Source organism: Diorhabda sublineata, chromosome 9 (genome assembly GCF_026230105.1).
Source record: "Diorhabda sublineata isolate icDioSubl1.1 chromosome 9, icDioSubl1.1, whole genome shotgun sequence".
In the NCBI taxonomy this organism is placed as follows: domain Eukaryota; kingdom Metazoa; phylum Arthropoda; class Insecta; order Coleoptera; family Chrysomelidae; genus Diorhabda; species Diorhabda sublineata.
Window position 1 is genome coordinate 781,147 of NC_079482.1, and position 22,164 is coordinate 803,310.

The 22,164-nt window shown below is 36.5% G+C and overlaps 1 protein-coding gene across 8 annotated transcripts in view; it reads left to right on the forward strand.

The window, feature by feature from the left end:
* The window catches only part of LOC130448544 (histone-lysine N-methyltransferase 2C-like), a 35,540-nt gene that overhangs the window by 5,826 nt on the left and 7,550 nt on the right, over positions 1-22,164 (forward strand). For 3 of the 8 annotated variants that reach the window (XM_056785949.1, XM_056785951.1, XM_056785957.1), the window contains 19 exons: positions 52-560; positions 625-1,026; positions 1,083-1,306; positions 2,311-2,544; positions 3,434-3,545; positions 5,810-5,992; positions 9,577-9,733; positions 9,811-10,193; positions 10,251-10,407; positions 11,078-11,265; positions 11,325-11,616; positions 11,677-12,152; positions 12,247-12,397; positions 12,471-12,643; positions 14,866-15,073; positions 15,153-15,421; positions 15,481-15,639; positions 16,198-16,525; positions 16,864-22,088. In XM_056785949.1, coding sequence (XP_056641927.1) covers positions 52-560; positions 625-1,026; positions 1,083-1,306; positions 2,311-2,544; positions 3,434-3,545; positions 5,810-5,992; positions 9,577-9,733; positions 9,811-10,193; positions 10,251-10,407; positions 11,078-11,265; positions 11,325-11,616; positions 11,677-12,152; positions 12,247-12,397; positions 12,471-12,643; positions 14,866-15,073; positions 15,153-15,421; positions 15,481-15,639; positions 16,198-16,525; positions 16,864-22,088 — 9,830 coding nt within the window. The remainder of the gene's footprint in view (positions 1-51; positions 561-624; positions 1,027-1,082; positions 1,307-2,310; positions 2,545-3,433; positions 3,546-5,809; positions 5,993-9,576; positions 9,734-9,810; positions 10,194-10,250; positions 10,408-11,077; positions 11,266-11,324; positions 11,617-11,676; positions 12,153-12,246; positions 12,398-12,470; positions 12,644-14,865; positions 15,074-15,152; positions 15,422-15,480; positions 15,640-16,197; positions 16,526-16,863; positions 22,089-22,164) is intronic. The other 5 variants (XM_056785950.1, XM_056785952.1, XM_056785953.1 and 2 more) reach the window with 5 other exon arrangements.

Sequence of the window (22,164 nt, forward strand, 5' to 3'; positions counted from 1 at the left end):
ATAAAAATAAATGAAATAAAAAAAAATGTTGACATTTACCTTCAATTGTAGCTAGCGGTTTGGAGGACAGCGCCAAATTAGAACTTGTCGATGTCAAAGACGAACCGCAAGAATTGTATAAAGAAGGTATGATTTGGACTAAAGAAGACGGACCGACTCCGGAAGGTTTCACCGTATTCACCATGGAAAGTGGAATTAGCGTGTTGCGACGAAAGAGACAACGCAATCTTCAAAAACTCGGAATCGGTGGATTTTTAGTTAGAATGAGGGGTATCAGAACCGGTCAAGATAACGACGACATCGATCCGACTGTCGGACAGAGTTGTGGTGTTACTTCGAGCGAAACAATCCAACCGTTACAAAACGAAGGGGATAAACCCAGAAGGAAACCGATTCGAAGAAAACCGAAGAGTAAATTGGCCGAAACTTTCCCGTCGTATTTGCAAGAAGCATTTTTCGGGAAGGAACTTTTGGAAACGGTCGATTGTAAAAAGGAAGTCGACAGTTGTAGCAGCGACGATGAAAAATCTAATAAATACAGATCTATTAATCTATCACAAGTAAGAAAAATACAATTTTTTTTTTTTTGAATTTTAATGATTAATAATTTGTTTTTTTTTACAGGATGAACTAATGGCGGTAGCAGCTGTTTCCGGTAAACAAGATAAACAAGCGATAACTAGTATGAAAGATAGTCTGAAAGACGTTAAACCATCTCATTTCGTTAAAGAAGAAGAGGATGATAATACGGAAGATCTTAAAGATGTTTTAGCTCTACCAGGAGATTTACTTGATGCCGATTTAGTGAACAGTATTATGGAAGACGAAGAAGAACTTACGAAGAACACTGGATCTTTGGAAGGTTTAGATACCAATTTACAGGAAGACGGCGAACTTGGAGATACTTTGGGAAGCTCGAGTAATTCAAAAGAGACCAAAGATGAATTGAGTGATATTTTAGGACCTCATTTTAACCTTGATTCGATATCGAACATAAATAGCAAAGACGTTGAAGATATATTTAAAGTATGTCAAAAAATTTATCGATTACAATCTTAATTATACGTTTATATATTATTTAGGGTGTATTAACAGACGAATCGCAAGAATCACAAGAAAGCAGCAACTTTTCTATTCAGAATAATAACATTTTCGCTAATAATGTCCCTCAACAGAACTTGACGCAACATCCTATAATAACACCGGCGACGGTACGTCCCAAAACTCTACCGAACGTTAGTCAAGTCAATTTGAATTCGCCTGTTGGATTTCCGCCACCGTCACCATATCATTCGGAATACAGCAAGTAAGTACAATCCACACAGCAAAATTTTTAATTGTTCATTCGATTAAAAACACTTCTTGTACCATATCTATGATCTAAATAGGTGACTTCCTAATTCTACGTGTGTTGTACTCTTCATTTACCATAGATCCAAGTGTCTCATAAAGGATCTGAATGTTTATGTTCAGATTTCACCACCAGATCTTTACCATGAAGCTAACCAAAAAAAAAAGACTAGAAAAGAGAATACATCATTCAAAAATCCAATAACCCGGTCCAGCTCACCAACAGATACTTCGAGTGATGAAATTATGTATCTAAAAGAACTTATATCATGAGGGTAACCAAAAAGGACAACTAGAGAAGAGAATATACCATTTGGGTATTTGAGTTAGCCTGGTCCAGCTCATCAGCAAATCTTTCTATTTATGTAATGATTGAAGAAAGTATTAAAAAGAACTACATCATGAGTCTACCTATGATGGAAGAGAATACACCACCCCCCACAATAGTTGCCGTTAAAGTCCTTGGAATAGGTGCTAAATATTCTATATTTAGACCCCTGCTGGAGGTTTTTATAAGCAGAAATAAGCTAACAGTGATTGAAACTGATGAATAAGATGTGTTAAGCTCCCATGATTGACTTAAATTGGCAAAAATAACATTTTTTTTTTAACCTGGTTGTCTAGTTGCACAGGAATAAAAGGAATTATATTCTTAAAGATTAGGCTGGAAAGCTCTTCTGATACCACTAAATCCAAACCAGATCCGGACAAGAAACTCTGGATCTAAAAAGAAAGATGTAGGAAGTTGTTTGCTTCACGAACAAGGAATGATAAGATGAGGAATGTGGTAAAAAACGATTTAGGAATTTAAATTTGTGATCTCCAGAACATTAAAGACTATGACTACAGGCTTTAGAGATGATTTGGACTACTAGAAATATGGAGTGTGTTAAATAATTATTACAGAGGAGTGTATTTTATCTAAATAAAGAGTTTTAATTTTTTTTTATTTATTCCCAGTAGTCCTCAGTTCAGTCCGGCTTTTACCGAATCGCCTAACGCTTGGGTAGGAGTACCCGAAACGCCGGAAATCGATAGTACTAATGTAGGGGTTCCATCGACCTACAATCAACGTTCATCAGAAAAAATGAAAGCCGATGAAAGTTTGGGTAATGGTGCCACAATTTCGGCAGTTTTGTACGCCAATATGAACCATCCTGAATGGAAAAAGGAATTTCCAAATTGGTCAGACAGGTAAGTAAGATCCTAATCAAAATGTTTATTCCGATTTATATTTATTTGAAACTATACTATCTGGAGGTACTGTACTATTAAATTTATTGTATCGTCTTATGATTCGAATAGTCTAGATGTTTTCTGATTGTTCTAGACCCACCACTGTACTTTACCAATTCTGCTTATCCATAGCCATTTTTTTCCAATTTATCACCCCCATTGTTTCCAAATGCATCTCTATTTCAACCAATTATCTCGAACTTTGTCTTCGTCTCTACTCCATCATCATTTTTATCCTTGATTCCTGTCCGGCTCTCCATAATTGTACCAGCCAACTTATTCTTGTTTTTTTTATTATGTTTACCACCTTTTCCTCTATTTTTTTTTGTTTGTTCTTTTTTTGTCATACTAATTGTTTCTGCACTATAAGTCATGGAGGGTTGTATTTATTTTTTATTTTTTTTTTTTTTTTGTTAAGAATTTTTCTATTTGCACCAAGTGCTCTATTGCTGGTTGTATCTTTTCTTCTTACTTCTTCTCTTCTATATTCTTCATTAATTATCACAACTGTAGTTTTCTTCACCAATTCCAACTTACATTTTCCAATTTTTTGGTTTAAAAAAATGGTGGAAAAAAGCGACGTTTTGTCCTTAGACAAATTAAGAGAAAATTCGAACTTTTAACAATACCCCTACCTTTAAATTCTGAAAAATTGTTTGTAGTACATATTTATATTAAAATATGGTTGAAGAGTCTCTTAATGGCACCGATGATGGAATCCGTGTGTCCTCAAGAACCCTGGAAAGTGGATTACAGTGTTGTGAATACAAAAAAATTTTAAAAATTTCACTGTTCTGGGATGTTGCTGCACAAAAATATATAAAAATCGATTAATCGTTTGTTATAGATATAAACAGATAATTAAAAAATGGAGGACTTTGAGTCAGGAACAAAAAGCGCCCTATTTGCAACACGCAAGAGACAACAGGAGTCAGTTGAGGATGAAAAAAGCTCAACAGGTATATTTATTATTTATTTTTTTTTTCAAAATCAGTTATAAATCAAGCGATATAATTTTTTTTGTAACTAATATTTCAATTAGTCACCCCTAGTAGGTGTAAATAAATCATTATTTGTTTCTTGTTATTAAAAAAAAAACTCCTTGCCCTGTAGATTTTGTTATCCTTTTTTTAATTATACCGGACGTTTGAGAAATATGTAACGTCAAATTTAAATTCCAAACTTTTACTAAAAATTCTATTATGTCAAATATACAGTGTGTTTTAAATAAAAAACTGTATCTGAATTGTTACAATTTCAAATTAATTGATTGAATGAATATCGATACAAATATATTTCTATTCGGAGTTGAGATAAGGTGACAAGTTTTGGAGCTCCCTGGATTTTTATTACCAAAACTATTTGTGATATGACAAAATGACACAATCCATTTTCACTACCCTTTAACTAACACCAATGGTTAATTATTGATTCCGAATTACGTATTTATGTCATTTGATGTTTGTAAAATGTGCATTCTGTAATATTTCTGAGAATTTTTTACCTCTAAATTGATAAGTAATGACTGTAAGAATGAGACTCCAAACAAGTGGATAAACTTAAAAAAAAAACTAAACTCAAAAGTGACTCGAGTCACCAACACGCACACCTTAGACTCAATTGTGATCGAAACCTACTTCTTTCTATAACCGAAGCTACAATCCTTTGAGAACCAGAGACTGCAAGTCCTTTCTGCCCTGAAGATGAATCCCCAACTGGATTAAGTCCGCCTCAACGTCTTCCTTCAGGAACCTCCAGGAAGTCCATTCATGGGTATCCTCTCCACGTGTCCCAGCCACCTCAGACGTGCCACTAAATCTTCCTCAGCTCATCATTGCTCGTGTTGTTACTAAAGTCGTAACTCATTTCAAACTGGACAAAGGGATTTGTCTCAGAAAAGAGTTTCTTTTGAGTTGATCTGTGTGTATTGGGCCTTAATGATTTTTTTTTTAGTATTCGATTGAAGGTGATCCGATAAGAAGAAGACATGAAGTATCAAAAACTTTTAGTGCAAAGCGGAATATGAAAGATGTCAAAGAATTAGGAATCGGGTACTAATCGTTAAAGAGGAAAGAATTAAGAACAAAAACTTGAGAATGTGTAATGTCAATAAAAAATAACGGAAGGATTAAAAGGAGTATGTTCCTGATAAAGAAATAGTTACAGAAAGAAAATAAGAAGTCGAAAATGTGAAAGAAAGGTCACTATCATACTAAGTACATAAAAAAACAAGGAAATACGTTTTTGAATGAGTATTTTTTATATAATTTGAAATTGTTAATAGTTTTTCACTGTGACAGGTACAGGGAAGGTTCAAAAAGTGTAAGGGGTTCACCAGCGCAGGTAGCTGACCCAATTTAATGGCAGCACGGGCTTTTCTTCAAAATTTTAGGGTAGATTAAGACACCCTATTAAAGAAATTGATTTTTCGAAAATTCCCTTTTGAGAAAAAAAAATTGAGATGAATAATGAGACAAGATTTATATTAATTGAAAATATATTTGAAACACATTGTATATTTTAGTCACTGAATAAATAATTTGTTTCTATTTATATTAAATTTAGTTCTTTTAAAAATATTTTTTTAAATTTATTCAGTGACTGTTTTATGGCGACGAAATTTTGTATTAAATTATGTTAAAAAAAATTTTTATTGTGGATAACGCATTGAGGCATGCTCATCTTTGAGCTTCTATGGCTAACGGGTTGTTACTAACAACTGAGTGTTTTTTATTTTTTTGTTTTTTTAAATTTGATCCCATTGTTTATATATGCATTTCATTAAAAAGTTGTTAAAGCGAAAATAAATTTTTAGTACTAAAAATGTTATTTTAGTTTTTTTTTTAAAAAAAAAAATCAATATTGGCAACTTTTTATTGAATTGACCCCAAAATCATTGCGCTTCTATTTTATTTTATGTTGTTTCGTTGATTTTTCTTTTTAAATTTCTTCACTTTAGATGTACTTCAATTCTTTTTCGAAACTTATATTGAAAAAAAATTGAAATTTTCTCCTCTCAATTATGTAAAATTAATATTTGCAATGTCTGTATAAACCGAACAGAAAAATACTCGGTTCATACTAACATATGTCAAATTTAAGGCATTTTCGCTCTTTTTTTTTTGTTATTAAATAAAAATTTGATTGATTAATCGAAAATGCTTTAAAATTGATTGTTTTTTTTTTAAATGGAAGACATCTAAAATGAATATCAATACTCTAGTCACAGACCTCCAAGGATTCTACCGCATCTACCATCACCACCACCACCACTACCACCAACACCACATCCCCGAACGTGATCAAGCCAGTCCATGCCGCCCCAGCCCTAGCGACCACCCTTCAGGCAGTAACGCAGCAGTCCGTGGGAGCGGTATCAACCGCTCCCCCGACTTCCATAACAGAGGTGTGCACTCAATCGAGGCCAACACTAACACCAGCTTCCATTAGCTCTGTGTCTGTTACCCCTCCACCGACACTCCCGAAACCGCCCTCTTCTCCTACCACACATCAACAATTCACCGTACACGGACATTTTGCCGGTCCCGGTGATCACGTCGGTCCCGCGCCAAATGTCACCGTCAATCCCCATTATCAACCCAACGAGGGTATTCCTCACCCAAGGTTAATTCCTCAACAAAATAGTGCGTCAGATCAGCAAATTAGGGTGTTGACACCTTCAGAAATAATGCGTACTCTTCCCTCGCTCTGTCAGGAAAATTACGAACCACAGGGATTGGTGAGAATTAGTATTCGGTGTGGACATATGTATTTTTTTGAGTTTTTTTTTTTATTTTTTTCAATTTTTCGTTTTTTGATATGCTTCCGAAAGTAGGTCTAACGGTCGACATCGATATAACACTAAATTCAATTTGCATTTTTCTAAATGCTTTAAATAGGACACGACGCCCTTAATTGTCGGTACTTCCCCCAATCGAACCGAAAATATTGTCAATTACACACCAATCCCTTACTGTTACCAATAATTGGTCGATCATTTAACCCTCAAATATTCATTTTTAATTCATTCATTATGAAAAAAATTGACCTAGAGGAAAATCCCTTGGAAAATTTGGGGCAACGTTTATAGAACTAGGATTCGATCGATGCGAGTCCTTGGATGGAACGTCCGCAAAACGCCACCTTTTTCAAACCTAAATTGAAATAAATCCGCACGCTCCAAGTCAGGGAAATAATGTGGATGATCCGAGATTAATGACTGAAATTGCAAAATGACCTAAAACTTCCTCATCGAATACAATATGACACGCGATAATGAAATTTTCTTCGTTTTCCATCCGGTTCGCTTTCTAATCGTCTGGCAGCATATGCGGGACAAATCCTTGCGGATAATGGTACGAATCAGTCGCTGATATGTCACCCACCATGTTTCGTATTAGCTCACATTTGAACCTGGGTTTCTGCTTGCCTACGGTGGATTTAACCTTGGCTCATGGTTAAGTTTTCCCTCGATAGGGATTCGATCGGTGTGCGTTTTTGGATAGCCGTTGACACTTGATAAATTGAAATAAGTCCGCAGGCACAAGGTCAGGGGAATAATGTGGTTGACGGAAAATAACTACTAACTAAAACCGAACATTTTGGGTACGTACTTTTTCATCGAATGCAACCTTGACAATACCATTTACATCCTGACGGATGAATCCATTTTGGTTCGTTGCCGCTTGGAATCCGGTAGCACCGGGTTTAATCCTCTACGATCCTGGTCACTACATTTGGATTTCTAATACTCTAACAGTATGTGTGGGACAAATATTTGGTACAAACTGTGCTCAATTGTAATCAGTCGACGATCCGATCTTAGTTCATTGTTAGTCGTTTCCTTGTCGTTGCTAAAACGCGTGAACCAGTCCTGAACGCATTTTTTGGTAACGGATTCCATCCAAAACATTTGCACCGAAGTCTCATTTGTTATTCCATCTGGAGACTCTTCTCTAGGAAGTGGTGTTCGGCGTCAATTAACGTATATAAATAACCAGTACTCGGATAGGGTGAATAACAGCTAGGTGGCGCTTTTTGACATGTTTCTGGAACGTCAACTGCAACGCGTGTGCGTATCACTTGTCAATGACGAGATACCGAGCTTTTTATACACACCCAGTATATCTTTTTGTTTTCAAAATGGATTGTAAACTGAAAAATATTTTAAAAATCGACATTTTCTATTAATGTCCTCCGTTAAACCTGCTTATCAGTAAGCATTATTTTTTTTTTTAAGGAGATTTGTATTTTGATACCATATGCTCATTATAATTTCGATGAATTCGGACTGTTTTTTTTTGTGTGAGCATGATTTTTTTTTAATTTAAATTTTCTTAGTAAAGTTGGGCACTCGCCGCTGATAAAATATTTTATTTTAAATTTATATACTTTTTTTCCCATTTCTATCCTTATCCAGCGTCCAGAAAAATATCAGATAACAGAGCTACTCTGTATACGTAAAATTAACCTATTTGTAAAAAAAAAACAACAACAAATTAATTCAAATAAATATATTTTTCTATAAAAAGATGAATTTCGGGAGCAATTGTTTTTGCATCTCGGGTAACACGCGCGTTTCGATAACCAACTTATCATCTTCAGATACTCTTAACATGATTCCGGTCAATAGCGTCGGTTACCTATCTAAAAATACAAAAATTTTGTTTCATTAATCTTTTATCGTCTCATAAATATTGATATTTGTGATCCTTTATATAAATATCTCTAATATTATCTAAAGAATGTCATGAAATATCCGTTTTAATACTTTTTCATTTATACATAACCTCAAAAGTTATTTTTCGAACTCGTGACTGACACACAGATGGCGCTGCCATTGTCAAAACCATATGACGTTTATGAAGTACCAACCATGTGTCAAATTTTAAGACATTTCGATTAGTTGCAGGTATTTAAGTGAAACAACAACGTATTGATGATTCAGAGCTATGGTTGGTCATGTTTACACGTAACAAATCGTCGATATGTGACAACGGATGAAACACGGATCCATCACTTCCCTTCTGAATCGAAACGATCATCATCTGAGTGGACTGCAGCCGTTGAAACACGTCCGAAATGTTTAAAGGCACAACAGTCAGCTGGGAAGGTTACGGGTTCGATATTGTGGAATTCTCCAAAAGACAATCAATACTACATAGAGTCGTTGGATGCAAAATCAAGGGAAAACGGCGTCATATGTTAAAGGAAAAACCATTGTTTCACCAAAACAATCCACCGAGTCGGTGGTAACCATAGTTAAAGTGAACGAACTGCTTCCTCATCCACCGTATAGTTCAGATCTGGTCCCCAGTGACTGACAATAAGAAATTTAGTTCAAATGAAGAAGCAATAGCCGTAACTGAAGCCTATTTTGAGGCAAAAGACAACAATTTCTAAAAGCACGGTATGGAGAAGCGTTGGACTAATTGTATTGCTGTTGAAGGAGATTACATCGATGGATAAAATCGATTTTTGGCACAAAAATGTCACTCGACTTGATGAGTGATGTGTTATTTTGTTTATACAATACTCGTCATTACACTGTTCGGGTTTTCGAGCCGGATATGAAAAAAGTGAAGGTTCGAAGGACCAGATATTTCAACTTTTCACTTTTTTCTTTAATCGAATCATACAAATACGAGATGCTTTACAATATCTTTGATATAATTTTATAAAAAAGGAAAAATATATTTATTAAAAGTTAGTAATAAGTAGTTAGTATTTAATTTTATTTTAATACTCTACTAAATCAACTCACTGACCTTGCGACTGTTCTTACGCTTACCGAAAGTACTGTCCCTACAGCATGTCTCTTATTTTCCTTCCATATTTTGGTTGTTTATTTAAAATTGTTTTCTTTTCATAGTGGTGTTTGGTGTTGTTTTACTTTCTCTTAATCGTTGGGCTTTGTTCGTAGCTATGAAAAAATTGCGTACAAAAAATAATCGACATAAATACCTTAAGTATCTTTGTTATTAATTTTAGGATCAAGAAAAGATGGCGCTGCAACAGAAATCGGCTCGAGAAGCCGAACAGGAACGGCAATGGAAGCAACTGCAAGCTATAAGACAACAACAAACACAACAACAGCAGAATATTATACATGAACAAAGAGTACAAGGTACGCTACGAGGAGATATTCGTAAGTTTTTGATAAAACACAAGCTCTAATCTTGTTTTACGTTATAATTTTTACAATTTTTTTTGTTTTCATTTCAGCTATAGCTCGCGTCCAGAGACAGATTTCCTCGGATCCGAATCAACAGTTTTTGTCCGAACAACAGAGCCCTCTGCAGATTAACACGCCGCAAGAATTGAGTCCTTCGGCTACGCCGACGCCTAGTCCTCGACAATTCTTAGGGATGAAATCTCCAACGTTTCCTATTCCTTCTCAAGTTCCTCAAACCGGAATCAGACATCCGACACCTTCCCAATCACCTCATGACGTAAGTCAAACCGCTACTCCCGACGGTAACGATTTATTTATTCAACCTCCTAATACACCCAAACCTAATTTTCCCACTAGGTTACCTACGGACCAGTTCGCGCTCCAATCCGCTGCTTCTAGACCCCAGTTCGGTATACCTAGACAACAATTACAGGTAACTAATCTTATTATCGTTTGTTCGAGGTGTGTAATTTACTATATAACTTTTTAGAATTTCCCCAATCAGGAGATTAACATCAATCGACAATTAAGAGACCTTTTGCAACGGCAACAAGTCAAAAAGTTGGACGAACTACTACCAGGGAAAGTTCAACAACAAAGAATGTGGCCACCTGCAGAACAAGAAGGGGAAGCTTCAACTAGTACCGGTAAGTTAGGTTATTCTTCTTTTTCCTCTTTCTGAAGGATTCAATGAATGTTGGTACATATAACCTCGACCTAAATAGGTCGTGGCTCACTAAGGTGAGGCCTGAGGTAGTCACAATTTTGGAAACTTCAACTTCGACCACCTTACAGGTTATATTCGATAATGATAGAGCCTCAGAAAAGTAAAAAACGTCAATAAGAGGATACAATCTTAATTAGAGCACCATCGGAATATATTTTAAGACATTGAACCGGGAAAACAGAGACGTGGACGGTTCTCAGTCGAGTTTAAGACCCCAATAAACTTGAAGAGCAGAAAGTACCATCAAAAAGTATAGGATCGACCATTAACTTCCCTAAAAATATGAATATACGACTCAAAGATAAAGCACATTCTTCTAAACCACACAAAAAGGAGATGGGAAGGATACTGCTAGTTGAAATTTATGGGACAGCATAACTAAGATAAAATGGCGGCCACGCAATGGAAATGGAGATACGTGTAATCATTGTGGTTCAACCATCAAATCAAAAACACGGAACAGACATTATTTGACGAAGCTTTGATCTAGAACTAGATGACTAGCGTATAAGAAAAAGAAATAGTTGAAAACTTAATGACAAAGAAAAAATAAATTTCTGTTGAATCTAATTTTATTTTATCATGACCAGGTACTCCGATTGCTATTGCCTCAACAGCTGACACGACATTCCGACAACCTTTACCTCCTAGCGTGGTACGACCGAGAGGAGCTCTTTCTTTACAAGGTAGAACAGCTCCAGGACAAATTAGATTAGGACAAATTGATGCCAGGATGCAAGGACTTGATCCTAGGATGAGATTGATTTTACAACAGCAGGTACGTTGATTAAATATTGTACTATCATAATATTTGTTTGTTAACGATGTTTTTTTTAGCAACAGCGTTTAACAACTGGTATCCAACAACAATTTGTGCGTTTTACATCGGCAGCTGCCCGTCCAGCTACTTTGGAACAGTACGAATTGTTACAAAGACAAGCTAATGCTCAAATCCGCGGTCCCGAACAACAAGGAGCACCTCGTATGGTCCTAAATCAAGCTAGCGTTATTCAAAGACCTCAAGTAGTTCAAGCAGCTCCTACAACTAGCGCAACTGAAAGTAATTCAAGCGAAGAAGGTATTCCAGATAACGTTACAGCAGAACTCGAGAAATTAGAACAAGAAACTGGTAAATATTCACTTATTAATATGATTGTTTGAAGATTTTAACGTTTTCGTTCTGTTTAAGGTACTATGGTTGAACTCCAAGGAGTCAGTGAAATTTTAGGAGGTCTTGGAGACGACGACGACGAACTATTAGCGGAAATGGGCGCGGATTTCAATATATTAGAATACGCCGATCCCGAATTGGAAACATTAACCGGAGGAAAAACGAATATCTTGGATTTGGAATTGGAAGAAGAACCGGTGAAGAAAGAAAAAATATCGAGCGGTTCGACTCAATCTACTAATCCGAGTGTAACTACGAATTCTAATACAATGGAAGCTAAAAATGAAGAATCGCAATCGTCCGTTAAAAAATCGGAACCAACGCTACCTCCTCCACCACCTCCACCTCTGGCTCTACCTCAACAGCAACCGACTGCGACACAGCACGCGGTTCCGGCTCCCATTCAACAACAGCCGCAACATCCTCCCCAAGTGTCGGCACCGCCTACAATGCATCTAACACCCAATCAAATTCACCAGCAGATGGTGCACCAAGTAAGTAGAATAATATCACCAAAAGAAGACTTTTTTATTGTTGTTGTGGTATTGATAGAAAAGCGAAAACATACCATTCTGATTTTTATTTTAGGTCCAACAAGCTGCTGCCCAGGGTAGACCAATGCCTCCAGGTTCTAAAATGCAAACTCCTGATGGTTTTGTCGGTATTGTCATGCCGAATAATACCGTACAATTACAAATACCGCCAAGTTATCAACAGAGATTATTATTATTACAACAATGTGAGTAAATTTAATTTTTCTGGTTAAACTGAATCATTTTTGGCCGATTAATAATATAAAATGTATTTTTTAGTCCAAAATCAAAAGCTCCAAATGCGTGTTGATAATACGGCGCCTCGTGTAGCAGTTCAAGTTGGAGCGGTCGGTCCTAGGATGGTAGCTTCTTCGGTTCCGCCGCCTCCACCTCCGCCTTATCCAGGACCTCCGCCTCCGTACCCCGGAAATCCCGCTCAATCTCAACAACAGGTGAGATTTCGATGTTTTGGTTTTAGGTTTTGAGCATGAGGCGTCGTTTTTTGGTTTTTAACTGTATATTGTTAATAATAATTTTGTACATATTCATAAAATATTGTGGTGGTTTCCTTTATTAATATTAACCAAATATATGAGATCAAAATTTTAAATAATGATAATTGAAAATGATTAAAAATAGTATGTGCCACGTGTTTACCGATGGGGACTCAAAATGCTTTTTTCAATGATATATAAATGAAATTTTTGACTTTTTCAAACCATTTAACAAAAATATAGTCCGTTCAAAGTAAAATTTACAATATTGTGAATATCTGTCCGGTTCTGCTTTTTATTACGTTGCTTACCGAGCCCGATTGAATAAAATCCTCATTATAGGATTGATTTTAATCAAAAATTTGTTCAAAATAGTGAATATTTGAGTGAATATGTTCTAGACCATGTCTCGAAATGATTTTCTCGTACTTCAATCGAACTAGTCCGGTCCTGATTTTATTTACGTTGTTAAACGAGCCCGATTGAATAAAATCTTCATTATAGTATTAATTGTAGTCAAAAATTGGTTCAAAATAGTGAATATTTGAGTCGATATGTTCTAGACCATATCTCGAAATGATTTTCTTGCACTTCAATCGAGCTAGTCCGGTCCTGCTTCCTATTTACGCTGCTAAACGAGCCTGGCTAAATAAAATCTTCATTATAGGATTGATTTTAATAAAAAATTGGTTGAACGAAGTGAATATTTGAGTGAATATGATCTAGATCATGTTTCGAAATGATTTTCTTGCACTTCAATCGAGCTAGTCCGGTCCTGCTTCCTATTTACGCTGCTAAACGAGCCTGGCTAAATAAAATCTTCATTATAGGATTGATATTTGTTTGTTTGATTATTCTGGAAGAAAGTTATTATTTTTTCATCCCAAATGATTTTTTTTTTTTTACAAAAACTCAGCTATTTCGGTCCTGCTTTTCCAAGCCAGCATGTATCGTTTTCTAGAAAATTCGTAATCTAGAGGAATCTAGAATGTACAGAGTTAGGTTTGGAACATGAAATTACCATTATAAATAATATAATATGGACAGTTTAGGGCTACTTTAATCCAAATTAGAGATACAAGCAATAACTGAATCAATTTTTTGTATTTAAGTGAGATTTTACATAAAATTGTCTATAAAAAGCAGTAATTTGGAATAAACGTCTTCTCCATTTGGGTCCCCATCTGTAAAATACTGTATATCATAAAAATTTTGTTGATAATTTTTGAAAATTTTATGAAATTTCAAAATATGCAATAACAGATTGATTAATTTTTTTAAATAGTGAATAATTCAGTAAATTTACAAGTCATTTAACGCTTTGCCCCCTATTAATACAATTTACAACGAAAAATATATTTTAACAAAAATATCATAAAAAATATATATATATATAAATTATAAAAAAATGCAAAAAGACTTATTATAATATAAAATGGAGGCTATTAGAAGTTAAAATGTATTATAAATATAATCAATTGCATGTGTGTGGTAGACGGGATTGAGAATGGGGCCTGGTCTTCTCCCAATGGGACATTTTCATCCCAGTACACTGCAGGGTTTTTCCATGCATCCACACTTGCAGCGGCGACCACTTCTCCTCGAGGTGAGATCTGGATACACACAAACACTGTCTCTTTATATCTAAATTCATCTCTTATTATCCACCATCCATCTTTAGCACCACTTTTTACCCCCTTTGCTTTCACTTAGGAACATTCTAATAGCATTCTTCCAATACTTCTGACAAGACTAAAAACTTGGCAATACTGGATATTCATACAAGAAAATTGCTGCCATTTTTTTATTTTTATCAGAAAAAAAGTGATAAGTGCCATTTTTTACCTTTTTAAAACTCTCGCTATTGTTTTAATACCGATTGATTCCGATTCTAATGAATAGAACGGATTTTAGTAAACGAAAAATGTTTTTCAATATTTAGAATAACAAACTCATAAAAAAATGAAGCATCAAAGTTATAAATTGGACTTATCACATTTTTTACCGCTATTATTATCAGCTTATACCCTTAATGCACAAAAATTTCTCTAAAACGACACATTAGTAATTCCTCATTCTCAAACCTTTTGGGAAACTTTGATGTGTTGCTTGTCGCATGTTTTTAATACCATCTATCGTTCTAAATATATGAGTATCTATAATTTTTTTTACTTTAAAAGGAACAGCCGCTCTTGTTAGAAGACCTTCTAGAACAAGAAAAGAGAGAACAAGAAAAACTACAGAACCAACCGTCTAATCAAGAAGTTACCTCATCTACAGGCAATGAGAACGAATCTGCTTTACTCAGCGATCAGGATTTCGAAAGGCTCAAAGCTGATGTTTTCAATACAGGACCAATAAATAATGCCGCTTCTAATATCAATCAAGGTAACACTAATTATTTCACCTACCTAGTATACTGATTACCTTTTGCGTTGTGGTAGATATTTATTGAAATGTTTTTAAGGTAATCCTCTACAACCGTGGCAACAACTACCAAACCGACAAATACCGGCACCGGCACCACAACCTACGATGGAGGTAACGACAAGAGTCCAGATGTTTAATGCTAATTTAATACCAGCTCCTCCTCTACCTCCCGAAAATATCGCAACGGATCAAGATAAACAGACCCAAATGTTGTACGAACAGTGGCTGAATCACCAAAACAACGTACTATCTCAACAATTGAGATATTACGAAACCGAAGTACAAAAATTAAGGAAAACTAGAAAGGTAAACAAAAAAATTAATGATTATTAGTTTATTATTATTGATAAAATTTCATTTTTCAGTCGTTGAACAGCAAACAGCGACAATTGAGGAAATCTGGAAATCAATTGACGGAAACGGACGCCGCCGAACTACAAAGAATATCAGCTGAACAGGCCATTTTGCAAAAACACTTGGAATCGAGTAGAAAACAGAGTCGACAACACGGAATGTTGATACAGGTATCTATCTAAACTATAGGCACTGCTCTTTATGTAGGTTGCACAGATTATACATTCACCTCAATTCTTTTATCCTAAAAACAAAGATTTCGCACATACAAAGTAATTCCAAATATATAAATAGGTCACTAAATCTCAGAGACTGATCACTAAAATCATAGATCAGTTTAATCTAATCATATTTCTAATAATGCACCTGCTGTTTGTTGTTACAATTACACCATGTGGTCCTTCGAGCCGGATATAACACCTGGAGGGCCCGAAGGACCACACAATGTAATTTAGTACAGTTGAAGGTTGATATAGTGGTTTCTTCACTAACCGTAACTGTTGTGAACATGTCCCTGGACTTAATGACCTTCGAAGTATATAAAAATGAAATTTTTTCGATTTAAGGATTTAAATATTGGACAGGTGCTTTGTTAGTTTTTTACAATATTTTCCAAAACTAGTTACCACCGGCTGACAGTAGTTGCACCCCCTACAAAAAGTAGCAATGTCTATACAGTTTAAACAATTTTACGTAATTCGTTATTACCCTTATTGGTCTATATGAAGGAATACAGAAACAAGCATCCCGCATCGAAGCCTAGACAGGAGCAAATACAATCGCCTCTAGGTCCACCATCGACGTCACCTCTTCATCATCCGAGTACGTCGCAATCTCCTATGCTATCGCCATCTTTATCACCTTTGACACAACATAATTCGCCGTTGAATAGTCCTGGTCCTTTGGTTTCGTCGTCGCCCGGATCTGGTTCAGTTCACAATCTGTTACAGAGTCCGAATAGCGTAACTACAAATAACATGTCACCCTTACAGGCGTCGTCTATGCAAGCTTCACCTATGCAACCCTCACCTCGAATAGGTACACCACATTCCCAAAGTGAGTAATAACATTTTTTTACAAATAATTATCGTTATTTTTGTTTACAGGTCAAGAAAAATCCATTACCAAGTTTTGTTTCTCTCATTTAGGTTTTTCAAAAAAGAGCAATTTAGTAGAATATTCAGTGGTTGTGTATTCGACGGTATATAGACAAATAACGGTTTCTTTTTGAAGAAAAAACAGTCTCTTAAGTCAAATAAAGGTTTCTTTTAATAAAATATATTCTCTAAAGACAATTTTACAGTTTTTTTTTGCATTTTTTTATAAAAGACACATATATTTCTACGTATTCTATCGTATTTACAGTTTGTGTTATTATTATTTAAATTTTGTAGGTGAAGAAAGTCCGGGACCTGTCCAATCTCCTTCGCAAGTTTGTCTTCCACCTCCAATGTCTAGAATGACTTCTCCCCAACACAGAAGAGTGGTGACTAGTCCTGTAGGAATGTCCCAAATGAGATTTGTCAGTAATACGGTATTGCAACAACGAGTACGAATGCAATCACCCATACAAAACTACCAACAAAAATCGGCGACGCCTTCCCCTCTAAACAGTCCAACTTCCCAACAAATGAACGTCAATCAACAACTTCAGCTACAAAAGCTGCAGCAGCAACAACAACAACAACAACAGAATATATTGGAAAATAATCAAGGCGATCCGGGCGTTATACATTCTCAAAGGACGACGCAACTTTTGCAACATAGAAATTTTATAAGGCAACAAGGACAAGCTATCGGACAACCTCAACCTTTAACACCGCAACAGCACCAGATGATGATACAACAACAAAAACAATTAGCTCAACAACAGCAGCAACAAATAGCTCAATTGCAAGTAGCTCGAATGCAACAACAAAACAATCCACCGCATTCTCCTATGCCACCGAAAAGTCCTATGATAAATCAACAGATAATGTCACCGCATTCTATGCCACCTTCACCGATGCAAATGCCTCCTAAAAGTCCCATGGTGGCATTCAATTCCTCTAATCAACCAAATCCGAATTCTCCCGTAGCACGAAGTCCGGCGTTTCACCAAGGAATAAATCAACCACCTACTAGTCCGATGACTCATAATCACAATCAACCCCCGAGTCCTATGGCCAGAAGTCCCATGGTGAATCAAAATCAATCACCGCATAGTATAAGGCGACCACCAAGCGCTAATAGTAGTCCCGCTATGCCAGATCGTCCTCTAAGCGTAGAAAATCCCTCACCGAGAATGTCTTATTCAATAGATCATTTAATGGCAGCAGATAATTTACATAACAATCACCCTTCAATGCAATATAACGATAATTTTAATAGCGAAGTGACCGATAATAATATAAGAGATAATATACAAACAGGAGGTGGCAACCCCAACAACCCATGTAATCCGATACCTACCCCACCTGACGTACCCAAAATTCGTTACTTCAAACTCGGTTTAAGAGGAGGTGCGCCTATGTGGGGATTCGGAAGAGGAGCTAAACGTATCCCAACACCACCGAACTCGCTCAACAACAAACCCGAAGATAAAATCGTTAACCAGGAAAATATGTTACAGAAAATGAAAAAGGAACCGCATTTGAGCAAAGTATCGATACTCAAAAGAAAAACGATACCGCCGGGGAAAATAGGATCGCTCGTTAGTACGGATTACAACGATTTAGACGACAGTTCCTCGACCCCTCCGATAACTCCGCCCCTAGCAACAACTAGCAGAGTTCAACAAAAAACTTTTCCGAAAAAAATACTCGAATCGAATTCGAAGGAATCGGTTATAGTGATGCACAGTCCGGAAAGTAAACAATTAGACATGATGGATTACGACGATGATACTAATACCGTGTTATCGGCGGAAGTTTCTCTAAGTTCGGCTGCTCAAAACGACGAAGATATGGTGGAAATCGAAACGTTATCTCAACAAGATTTGGCAGAAGGATTATCGAGTCCGTTGGAATCGGATCAAATAGCCGACGAATATCTATTGTTTCCCGGTAATATGGTAGTAGATTTATCCGCCGGGGAACATTTTTCCGAGAAAGAAGAAGACGAAACGGCAGACGAAGAATTCAACGACGATAATATGCATATTGTAATCCGAAGTCCGACTACAAGCGACGACGAATACATAATGCAGAGTAAAGGGAAAAAATTCGATACGCCCGAATCGCCCGATCAAGAAGATAACGAACCGTCTCCGGACATTATGAATTACGAAGATATGACCGATCAGAGTAATAATACTCTAGAAGAATCGATTTCGACAAAAGAAGATTTCGAAGAATTGATCGACGAAGGCTCGAGAAAAAATAGTTTGTCCAAACAAGAAGTGACTGCTAAGCATATAAACGAGTTTCACAAATACGCCGGGTTTTTAAATTATTCCAAAAGTATAGCGCAAACAACGGCAACGCAAAGCAAAAAGGCAACACCGGCTAAGATAGCTCTAGTCACCGGACCGATTATTCACAATTTGACAACGACGAAAACGAATCCTTCACAAACGCAAAAAGTTACCAGCATTATTTTAACTCATAATTCGGCTTTGAGACGAAACGTTTTAAACGTACCGAAAATAGTTAGTACCGTATCACCGGCGATAACAATAGTGAGCGCCAGTACTTCCCAAATGGCGTCGATATTACCATCCAATTTTACGGTACCGGTTATAAGTGCGAGCGCGGTACGTCAACTGTCTAACGTTAAAGTTATCGATAAACCATCATCGTCGTCATCAACTTTATCGATATCTAAAGATAACGTTTTACCTAAAAAAATATTCGAAGACGATTCGGTTTCACCGGATAGCAGTAATTGCGACGACGATAAATCCAAAGATTCCTTCGACGATAAAACAAGACCGGAAACAACATCAGAAATGAAATCGACACTATTTAAACCGGAACAATCGAAAAAAGTTGAACATTTACAAGTTACGAATTTATCTTCGAAAGAATTCGTAACTAAACGAAGAATCCCCAGCCCGGTTATAATCCATAACACGCCCGAACTTAAAATGACAGCTCAAATAATCCAAGAAAGTCAAACTAGAATGAAAATGACGGCCACAACGGAAACGATCGATTCGTACGATTCAATCGACGATACGAAATCAGTAGTTATATCGATTCCTTCACCGACTCCTTCACAAGAACAAATGTTGGATAACATAGCTTTCCAAGCGTTGGAAAATCGACGTAGAGAATTCGATTCTATCGAAGACGTTTTGGATATGATAGAAAATATAACAGCAGAACCGCCGGCTATATTAGAAGAAAATAAAACCGATACTAATAACGTAGAAAGTAAAGAAAAAGAAATTAATAAATCGGAATCGACTAAATCATCGGTACCACAATTATCTCCACTATCACAACCGACCGATTTAACTACGAACATGGCTAACGCTTCACAACAATTAAGAACTTTATTATCTTCCCTACAAACTACTTCTACTTCTTCCCCTACTAACGTACAATCAATGGTAAAAAATTTCGGTCATAAAATTAGTAGTAGCTCTTCACCTACCGCTAGTCAACCGATAGTCGCTTCACGAGTAATACAACAAGCGGGAAGACAATCACCGGTAGTAACCACCATGAATACCGTAATAGTACCGAATTTAAAACAAAAAGTCACTTCTTCGAACAGTACTTCGAGAAATAGTCCCGTAAAATCCACCACATCCCAAGTCATTACTTCCACCGTTAATTATAGAACGATAGGGGGAATACAATTGATGCCGGATCATCCTAAACTACCGCCGGTTACCATACAACCGAATACTTCGATACAAAAACCCACAACTACGCAAAGCGATAATAAAAAACCATCATTAACGTTAACAGCGATGTTACAAAATCAACCGGCCGCTAATATGATGACCAAATCGACGGCGGATACTATAACCGCCGCTAGTTTATTAGGCTCGCCGATCAGTTTACCTAAAACCGGTTTCACTACTTCACTAGTTCAAGCGCAACCTACCGTAGTAGTACCGATCATATCGACATCGATACAAAATCAAACCTCTAACGTAACATCAGTTAAACCGACCGCGGTTAAAACCACTACGGACACCGTTAGTGCGGCTAATTTAATCGGCGGTAGTTTAACCAAAACCGTTAGTAATCCGACGTTGCTACAAACGAACGCGACTACTACGGTTCCGAATAATAACAGACTTCAACAACATTCGACTACTAATTTATTACATAGTCAATTGACTAAAGTAGTTAGAAGTAAATCGGTCGATGATATTAAAGAAATAAAACAAGAAGATAAAATCGATGATAATATAACGGAAGATAATAAAATAACCGGTTGTAAATTATCCGCCATATCTACACCGATGGTAAATAAAACAGACGATTCTCAAAACGTATTATTGAAAAAATTATTACAGAATACGGCTTGCGCCAGTACTCAATCCCCACCTCCTATCGGTACTACTAACGTTTCGGTTTCTAAAGTTCCCATTCGAGAAACTTCTTTCGTATCGAGTCCGAGCGTAGTAGAACAACAACCGACTACACCTACCGTTACTACTGGACAACAATTCGATAATAAAAAGTGTTTACCGCCTAGTAGAACTCCTAGCAGGGACGATTTATTAACCACTAGATCGTTGAATAATAATCAAGAACCGCAAACTACTTCGTCGATTAAAAAAGAAGTATCTGTACCACCACCACAACCTAGTCCTCTATTACCTACGAACGAAGTTAAAAAAGAATTTATAGACGAATCTTCCCAACAATCCGAAATATCCGATTACAGTCGACCCGATATACCGATCAAAGAAGAAATGGAAAATATAGAAACCGCCGCCGAAAAAGCGATAATAGATAAAGAGGAATTGAAAAAACAAAAGAGGAGAATGTACCAACAAAAGAGACGACAAAATCAGATATTGAATAAAGAATTGACCGGTCAACCGAAGAAAAGAGCGAGGAAATATTCGAAAATAGAAGAAGATTACGATACGTATATCGATGGGGTGTTGGCTCAATTGAGACAGTTACCGCCTATAACCGTATCGGAACCGATATTGAATCGAAATTTCGGTATAGTACCGTTATTCGGTTCGGGGGATATGTCCAAAATCGATACCAAGGAATATTCGACTCAATTCGGCGATTTGGAAGGTACGTACGGACACGCCGAATTACCCGGTTATACGGACTTTTATTCGACGAAACCGTACGGCGATTTGGATCCGATACCGGAAAAATTACCGGCATCGACTCATCGGGGTTTTTACGATCAAGAATTCCCGTTGATTAGATTCGATACGGAGGAACATAAAAAATTCGATATGTTTTGTCGAGAAGATACGCCGGATAGTATATTGAGTAGTTCGAGTCCGGAATGCGTCGATATCGAACCGCCTTGTAAATTTATGGGATTGAGATTGATTAGCGATAGCGAAGAGGAAGACGAAAACGACGTCGATAGAGAAATGAATCGATCGAAGAATCGATTATCGCCGATCGTACCGATGATTAGACCGGTGCCGATTAGACTGAAACCCGTCGGTGGAACGTACGTCAAGGAAAATGCCAGTGATGTAAGTATCTATTCTGTTTTTGTATAATATTTTGTTTACAAATAACAAAATGTCGGAATAAATATTTTTATTATCA